Below are 9567 nucleotides of genomic sequence, written 5' to 3' on the forward strand. Positions count from 1 at the left end.
ATGTTGTAGATGTAGCACTTCGATTTTCACAATACCTTTATTTTTAGTTGTAGTTGGTTCCAATATGATATTTTATTTTAACCTATAAGGAGCTTACACCTCAGTAGACGTAAAAATATTTGTGATGACAGCAAAATTTTATGGCGTTTTCATAATCTAATACCTTTATTATTAGTTGTAGTGGATTTCAGTCTGATATTTTATTATTTTATGTTATTTTGATCTATAAGAATTGATGCCAAAGTCACAACATTTTCACAATATCTTTATTTCAATTATGGTTAGTTCCAGTCTCATACTCTACTATTTTAATTTATTTTATTTAGACAAATAAAGATCTAACACCTCAACAATTGCTAAAATATTGTGAGAATTTATTTTATCAGCATAACAACTCTTAAACCCAAATTCGCATTTATTTATAATTAAAAAAAAAAAAAGGGATAAAAGGAAAAAAATGTCGGCTCACCAAACCAAAGCCACTTTAGAAAGTAGCATAATTCCAAAACTTGAATAAACCAAAAGTTACCATTCCTTGGCATAGTGGCTCTTTTTATGTAGTTAATGGTCATTGTATATACACTAAGGATGCGTTTGGTATCAATTGAAAAGTCAGTTTTTTTTTTTTTTATACTATTTAGCTTCTTTTTTCTCCTTCTACTATTCAGTTATTTTTTTTTTTTTTTTTTTTTTTTTTTTTTTTTTTTTTTTTTGCTACTAGATCTCATTGTGTTTTTTGGTATTATTCATGAATTTCACTGTATTACTTCAACTAGTTTTTAACTTTATTTATAATATTTTTAGTAAAAAGTTTTCAGTTTTAACTAAATAAACTGTTCCCAAATGGACACTAAATATGTACAACATTATGCACATTTTGTATATCTATAATGTAATATAATAAGTTTATATTACTAGTACAATATAATCTAAGAATTTTGTGAAGACATGGTTGTAGCTTAAGTTCGTTAATGCAAAAAAAAAATTACTTTTAAGTTGTAACTATCACTAATAATGTTTTATAATCATACTTCCTTGTGTGATGGAGTATTTCACTCTTTCTTTCTTTTTTTTTTTTTTTTTTTTTTCTTTTTTTTTTTCTTTTTGAGTTGAGATTTTTCGTCAACTTTATAGTCTTTATTGGTGCCTAATGATAGAAACATGATGGACACGCATGCAATGTGAGATATGGTCAACGACATGTGGATGAAGTAGCTTTTCCTTTCGCCACTCGTAAATTACCGCACATGTCTAGCTTCATTTTTCGGCTGCAACAGAGTTAATTTTAGACACGGGTTTTTGAGAGTGATTGACATTAGCTGAAGATTAGAACAAGCTGGCGGCTGAGTTTATACCGCATGTAATAAAACTATAAGAGACTAATTCCCAGAAGGTTCAGTAATATGAAGATGACCCTTTGACCCTACTACATCTTTTCTGAAACAGGAAAACATTTATACTATATACCAAGTTTATATTATATGTTCATATCTTTAAGGTAACCACCATGTCCATCTCTTTCTAGCTTCATTATTTATTATTTGATTTGTTCTTTTGTTCTCATGGTGATGTCTACTTTAATGCTATTGTACCTTTATCTTCGAAATCTTGAATTCCTGTTTCTGGGTTTTTCTCAATTGTTCATTTGACTCTTATGTTTTTTTATTTTCTGTTTCTTGACTGAGAAAAATGGAAAAAATAACTTCTGCAGCCCAAACTGAGCCTAATACTATCACTTGGCTTCCTAGCCATAGGTTTCAATTACTGTTAGATTTCTTCATTGGTTCCTGTTGATAGTTGGTCCTTCTATATGGATGCACTTCTTCAAGGTCTGTCTCGTTCAATAAATGAATTTGAGTTTCACTATTCTTCAACTTCAGTAATGTCTAATCAGAATCTTGTAAAAGGGTTTAAAGACAATCATGAATTTGCTAATCCACCTTTCAATCTTCCAACCAATCTACACCCTCCAAGTGTATCAAGTTCATCTAATTCAGGCTCAAGCTTGGATGGAGATTCATCTGAGAACAGTAGCTTTTCCAATTCTGTTGTTCTCAACTACATAAGTGAGATACTTCTAGAAGAAGACCTGGAGGGTAAGCCTTGCATGTTGCAGGATTGTGTAGCCCTTCAGGCTGCTGAAAAATCCTTCTATGATGCCCTTGGTCAAAACTATCCCTCCTCACCCATGCAACCCCATCCTTGTTTCAATCAAAATGCTGAGAGCCCAGATGATAGTTTTGAACAAAGTAGCAGTATTGTAAGCACTGGTAGCTATACTGCTGTCAAACACTCGTTTGAGTTCAATTTTAACCATGATCAAAGTAACTTAAAATCCTCTGATCATATACCTTCTCCATTTGACACCAGTGAAAACTCCCTTCTAGTACCACATTTGTTTAGTGACATAAAGTCAGTTAAGCAGATCAAGCAAGGGCTTCCAAGTGGTAGCAATCCTTTTTTTGATTGGGAGAGCAACCAACCAGTGCCTCCAGAGCCAAAGGAGACAATTGGGGAGGTAGTACCTAAGGTACCAAAGAATGGGAACACACTCAATTGGTCAAGGGGACAAAAAAATCATCAAGACAGAGATAATGATTATACAGAAGAAGGGAGGAGAAACAAGCATCCAGCAGTTTATGTTGAAGAGCCTGAGCCAACAGAGTTGTTTGATAAGGTATTGCTTTGTCAGCCTACTGCTGATTCTGTATCATATACTCCTCATGAAGTAGCAGCATCACAAAATGAAGGAAATGGGAAGACACAGAAAAATGGGCGATCAAAAGGATCTACCGGAAAAACAACATGTTCGAGGAAACAAGTTAACAAGGGGGAGATAGTAGATTTATCTACTCTGCTAACTCAATGTGCTCAATCTGTAGCAAGCAATGACCAAATGACTACAACTGAGCTACTTAAGCAGATTCGGCAGCACTCTTCTCCCTATGGTGATGGAGCCGAAAGGATGGCTTATTATTTTGCTAATGCCCTTGAGGCACGCTTGGCTAACCAGCCTCCATTGTATATGCCCCTTGCAAGTAATAAGTATTCAGCTGCTGAAATCTTGAAAGGTTACCAGGTATATATTTCAGCATCCCCATTTAAGGCAATGTCAAATTTCTATGCTAACAGAACAATACTGAAAGTAGCAGAGAAAGCAAAAAGGCTTCACATTATTGATTTTGGCATTCTTTATGGTTTCCAATGGCCCTGCCTTATCCAACGCCTCTCTGTTAGACCTGGTGGACCTCCTAAGCTTCATATAACAGGAATTGAATTTCCTCAACCAGGCTTTAGGCCTGCAGAAAGGGTTGAAGAGACAGGCCGTCGCTTAGAAAATTACTGCAAGAGATTTAATGTCCCATTTGAGTACAATGTCATTGCAAAGAAATGGGAAACTATTCGATTGGAGGATTTCAAAATTGACAGGGATGAATTAATTGTTGTAAACTGTATGTTCCGGTTAAAGAACATACCTGATGAAATGGTGGCAATGAACAGTCCTAGAGATATTGTATTGAAATTAATCAAGAGAATCAATCCAGAGATTTTCATTCATGGTGTTGTTAATGGGTCATATAATACTCCTTACTTTCTCTCAAGATTCAAGGAGGCACTCTTCCACTTTTCTGCATTATTTGATATGTTTGACGCCACTGTACCTCGCGAGGACCAACATAGGATGTCTTATGAGAAAGCGGTACTTGCAAGGGATGCTATGAGTGTCATAGCATGTGAGGGCTTAGAGAGGGCTGAAAGGCCAGAGACATACAAGCGGTGGCAAGCTCGGAATCTAAGGGCCGGTTTCAGGCAGCTTCCACTAAATCTAGAGCTCTTGAATGAAGTGAAGAGAAGGGTCAAGTTAGATTACAATAAAAATTTTGTGATTGACAAGGATGGTCAGTGGATGCTTCAGGGATGGAAGGGGAGAATTATCCATGCTCTCTCCTGTTGGAAACCTACTCAGGAGTAAAAATTGATGCTGCTTATGAGTTATGACCAGTTAGAAATGGTGGATTTCATGAGGTCCTATGGGCCTCTTCCTTTTCCTGTTTCATATTTGTATCACAATCATATTGGCATAATCATTGCTGATGCCTTTTTTGCTTACTTAGCTGATGTAACAAAAAAAATTCAGTGTATTGCATAGTTGCAGTCAATGTCGAAATTCATGCATTCAATTCTGACGCATGTAATATAGATAAGTGAGAAGTAGATATGACTATAAGTAGTCTTTTTGGCATTGTGGCTCACCATATATAAGATAACATTACCATGTGAAAACTGAAAAGCATTCAGGGTAGCCAAAATCACTAAAACACTCAATGCCTTTCAATTAAAAGAGAATGCATAATTGTTGTTACTTCGCTTGGCATCATGATTCAACATGTTCAAAGATAATATTGCACCATGCAAAAGAGAGAATGAAGTTTTTGACAGTATATTCTCAGTAGTTTTCTGACAACTCTTTCTATATTTGAAAGGGTGTAGACAAAGAGTAGTACAAGGAAAGGCTTCTCTCCTCAATAATTGTTTAGATGAAACAAGCCAAGCTCAATTGTGGTAAAGATAAAAGTGATCATAAAACTTCATCAAGAAAAACAAAGCTCATGATACAATTATACAAATGTGATGATATGTACGTGAACGCAAATTTGAGTAGGCTCAAAAAATTTCAAGTTATAATGACTAACAATGTATCGGTGCACATACAATTCAATAATTATATTATACAGGTTATGCACATTTTATTTTAAAAAAATTTAAGGGAATATCATTTTTAAATTCCTTAATTTTGGTAAACAAGCTAAGCTTAATCTTATTTCGAATCTATTGCTTGTGTCAGGGAAAACCTTGTGGCCTCAAGTGCACACACTGTTTAACTGAATTCAAGTCCTCTCTTTTTTTTCTTTTTTTCTAATTTCTTTTTTTCTAGTGTAATGGCTGGCATGGTTATACGTTGCCATTAGAGAAAACTACCAAAAGTTTGACTCATAGAAATGAGCAGCTATTGCAGCTCTCAACGTCAAATCTTATTGGCGAATTTTTTTTTTTTTTACAATTCTTGTCTTTTAAATTTTAACTACTAATATAAAAATGATATTATCCCAATAATTACTTTACCGTTTTCATAAATTACTAAAGGGGTATTGCCCTCTCAACTTACATGGAGAGCAGGAATCGCATTCGACGGAGTTTCCACATGCACAAAGAACATGAAACCTGAAACAAAATTGTACTACTGTCAGAATATTTTAATGAATTATGATATGAAATTAAAGTTTGCCTTTGAGATAGTGATGATAAGGGCCTACATAAAAGTAATTGACATAATGATTTTTACTGGTAGGGCAAGCTGCTTATATAAAATTATAGAGGGTCTTAAAAGTCAAGTTAGTCCAAGGTAAATATTATAGAAAATAAGAATAAAAAATTTTGTCCAGGTTAAAGGTCCATGCTAGAAGGGATGTATCTGAATTATATGAGACATAAAAATCCAACATTAATTTGACTGCCAGAGTTGTTTGTAAGTGCGGTAGACTGGTCCAGCAGCCATACCCACTACACACAAAAGACAACATTTTTTAAGCTTTTTTATCTTTGATTTATATGCTGTTAGCTAATGAATACATCATAATTATTTTGTTTTTTAGCTCCAAGCTGCAGGGTCTATACCAAGAAATAAAGAGAGACTTCTTCAATTGAGACCTTAAAATAATTTGGGATTAATTCAAAGTTTAAGTTATACATGAATTTGGACTTCAATTATGTGTGCATAACTTTGGTCTAAAGTGGTTATGCACAAAGTTTTTCTTTTCTTTCTTGTTCTTGTTGAAATTTTCCTGTGATTTAAATATAATCAGGATGTGGATAATCTCTGTTTGCCTCAACCAATGAATTTCATGATCTGTTTAGTCAAAACCCAAAACAAAATAGAGAGAGTGGGTGAGAGACATAAGGCTTGGGCGATAAGCTAAATAGATTGAGAGGGCGCTCCAAGAAATCAAAGGCAAAGGTATTTTAAGTTTGTAGTCAAAGTTGATGTCATTGGAGATTAGTCAAATTATACTAGGTGAAGAATGATGGAGACTTTTTTAAATAGCCGAGGAACACAAATTAGCTGTTATTACCACCAGATGCGGAGATCAGATAAGTCCCAACATTGGAACACTAAATCTTAAAAGAATGTGAAATAATATAGAGTTTATTCAGCAAAAAAAAAAAAAAAAAAAAAAGGGATGTATCTGAATTATATGAGACATAAAAATCCAACATTAATTTGACTGCCAGAGTTGTTTGTAAGTGCGGTAGACTGGTCCAGCAGCCATACCCACTACACACAAAAGACAACATTTTTTAAGCTTTTTTATCTTTGATTTATATGCTGTTAGCTAATGAATACATCATAATTATTTTGTTTTTTAGCTCCAAGCTGCAGGGTCTATACCAAGAAATAAAGAGAGACTTCTTCAATTGAGACCTTAAAATAATTTGGGATTAATTCAAAGTTTAAGTTATACATGAATTTGGACTTCAATTATGTGTGCATAACTTTGGTCTAAAGTGGTTATGCACAAAGTTTTTCTTTTCTTTCTTGTTCTTGTTGAAATTTTCCTGTGATTTAAATATAATCAGGATGTGGATAATCTCTGTTTGCCTCAACCAATGAATTTCATGATCTGTTTAGTCAAAACCCAAAACAAAATAGAGAGAGTGGGTGAGAGACATAAGGCTTGGGCGATAAGCTAAATAGATTGAGAGGGCGCCCCAAGAAATCAAAGGCAAAGGTATTTTAAGTTTGTAGTCAAAGTTGATGTCATTGGAGATTAGTCAAATGATACTATGTGAAGAATGATGGAGACTTTTTTAAATAGCCGAGGAACACAAATTAGCTGTTATTACCACCAGATGCGGAGCTCAGATAAGTCCCAACATTGGAACACTAAATCTTAAAAGAATGTGAAATAATATAGAGTTTAGTCAGCAAAAAAAAAAAGATTTGGGAGAGTTTATTTTTCCATATGATATAAGTTACAAGTAAATGTGGAACAGTTTGTTTTATCATGCGTAAACTTTATTAGTTTCTTTCACAATGATGGGAACTAAAAATTAGAGAAACTAGATGTGAACTCGTGCATTGCGCGTAATAATTATTTTTATGGTAGTTTTATTAATTTTTTTTTACAATTTAAACTAATTTAATAATGAATAATGTATTTCGTAATTTATAGGAACAATCATAAATGTAATATAGGAACAATTATAAATCATAAATATAAATTTTGTCATACCAAAATGTAAATGATACAATTTTTCTTAGAAATTCAAAAGGCAAGTCAATGAAAATATTCATTTTTAACAAAAGTTATGTATAACATTTTGTGAATCATTAAAAAGAATATAAAATTTGAAAATTATTCTTTTAGTTTTAGACAAACTTTCTCAAACCTTATTTTTTCTGCCTATAATCCAAAACACAGAAAAACATAACTAAAAAATTAATAAAACTTAACAATGATTAATTAGACCAATTAGGAAATCTAAAAAATTAATTGTTGTTGATAATCTATTAAGGTTATTTTCTTTGCAAAATATGTAGTTTTGTCCACCAAAAACATATTATTTAATAAAAAATTATTAGCAAAATCTAAGAATTAAACTTCTATATATGCATTGTTATAAAATAATAATAATTAAAATAAAATTGCAAAAGCTAAAATTTGTCACCCATCTGATTATTTTCGTTTGGCTAACATTTGCTTTTTTTTTCTAAATAAATGACATTATAGAGTACTTCTAATACAACTATTAAGAATACTTTATCCACTACAAAGGATTAAAAAATAAATAAAAATTAGTAAAGTCTCATACTTTAACATCTAAATTGAGCACTATAAAAAATCATGTTATGTAATAGAATAAATACCAAATTATCCAAATCATACTACGTAATATAATAATATTATATTTTTATATGCTACATTTAATATTTTATAACGCAAAAAGATAACATTTAACAATCAAAGAGACCCAAAAAAAAAAAAAAAAAACCAACAACAACAAAAATTTTAAAATAAACTAAATCACATTAATTCAAAGTAGAGTTTTAAAGAATATAAAAATATTATAACCTAAAATAGAGATGTAAGAAAAAATTTAAAAAAAATCCACGAAAAAATTGAAAGAGAGAGAGAGAGCATTTTTTTGTGAGGAAAACTATGCATATAATGCAAGAGATAGTTACACATTTATAGTAAGAGGGTTTGAATAAGAAAGATAAAAATAAAGGAAGATAAGGGAAAGAGGAAGAATGATATTAACGTAGTGGGCAATGGGGAAATAAAAAAAATAAGGGAGGGAGAAAGGTTAAGAAGTAGTGAGAAGATGAAAAGGTAAGGGAAGGAGAAAGGTTAGAGAAGTGTAGATATCTAAAAAATAAGTGTTAAAACAATTAAAGAAAAATTAGAAATAAAAAAGATAATGACGTGGAGGTGATGTGACTTAACTGGAATATAGCAACAATAAATGCTACGCTTCAACTTTTAGATATATATATATATATAGATATAGACTAGCCGCAAATCTCGTGCGGTGTGCGTGATAATATTTTTAGGGTAGTCTCATTAACTTATTTTTACAATTTAAACATTTTTTAAATAGTAATGTATTTCATAATCATATTTTCATTTGTTATAATGAGGATAAAAAATGTAATATATAATGTTTGTCATACCAAAATAAAAACAAATTTTCTTTTTTAAGAAATTCAAAAGGTTGAAAAAAATATTAATTTTTAATATAAATTATTTATAACATTTTGTTATCATTAAAAAAAAAAAACACCAATTTTTTTTTAGTTTAAAAAAATTTCAAATAAAAAAAAAACACTAGACATATCAAAAAAATTTATAAAATTCAACAAAACTACAATTCAAATAAAAAAAGAAAAAAATAAAATACACATCAAAGTCAAACTCATTCTCCCGAATATGTAAAACATTTCAAATGTGATGTGATCAAGCCAAATATTCAATGCATAATCAAATTCAAAAATTTACCCTATTATAAATATTGATTGTAATCAAGACAAATTATTTGTTAATACTGTCATAATCTAATCTAAATCTAATCCATAATGAAAAAATGAATAGATAAATAAATAATTTTAAACTCGAAATTGAATTTGTTTTCTTAAAAATCTAAAAAAAATATACACTAATGAGATAAGGAAGATGAGCAATACAAAATATTTGTAAATGCTTAAAACAATTACTCACGCATCTAAAAACATCACATAATAAAGATATAACAATTTGGTGCTAAAACAACATATTTACAACCAGTGAAAGGAAACTATACAAAGACCATCCTCTTCAACTGCACTAACTGTTCTTCATTATATTGTCCAAACTAATCCGTCATAATCTCATGAATTAACTCAAAACTCAAATAACACACAAATTTATCGTTTACTGATGAGATTACTGCCAGATCATAGTATATAACAATGGCTATAAATCACAAAATATTATAAAAAAAAAAAATGCAGGGAGGGCACGAATGATG

At 31.1% G+C, this 9567-nt stretch overlaps 1 protein-coding gene across 1 annotated transcript; it reads left to right on the forward strand.

Annotated features, from left to right (window-relative positions):
* The first annotated feature begins 1397 nt into the window (after positions 1-1397).
* On the forward strand, positions 1398-4243 carry LOC112008912 (scarecrow-like protein 14). Its single transcript, XM_024041274.2, has one exon. The coding sequence runs from the start codon at positions 1811-1813 to the stop codon at positions 3971-3973; it is 2163 nt and encodes a 720-aa protein (XP_023897042.1). The 5' UTR covers positions 1398-1810; the 3' UTR covers positions 3974-4243.
* Positions 4244-9567: the final 5324 nt, after the last annotated feature.

Source organism: Quercus suber, unplaced genomic scaffold, assembly GCF_002906115.3.
Source record: "Quercus suber isolate HL8 unplaced genomic scaffold, Cork oak 2.0 scaffold_472, whole genome shotgun sequence".
In the NCBI taxonomy this organism is placed as follows: Eukaryota; Viridiplantae; Streptophyta; class Magnoliopsida; order Fagales; family Fagaceae; genus Quercus; species Quercus suber.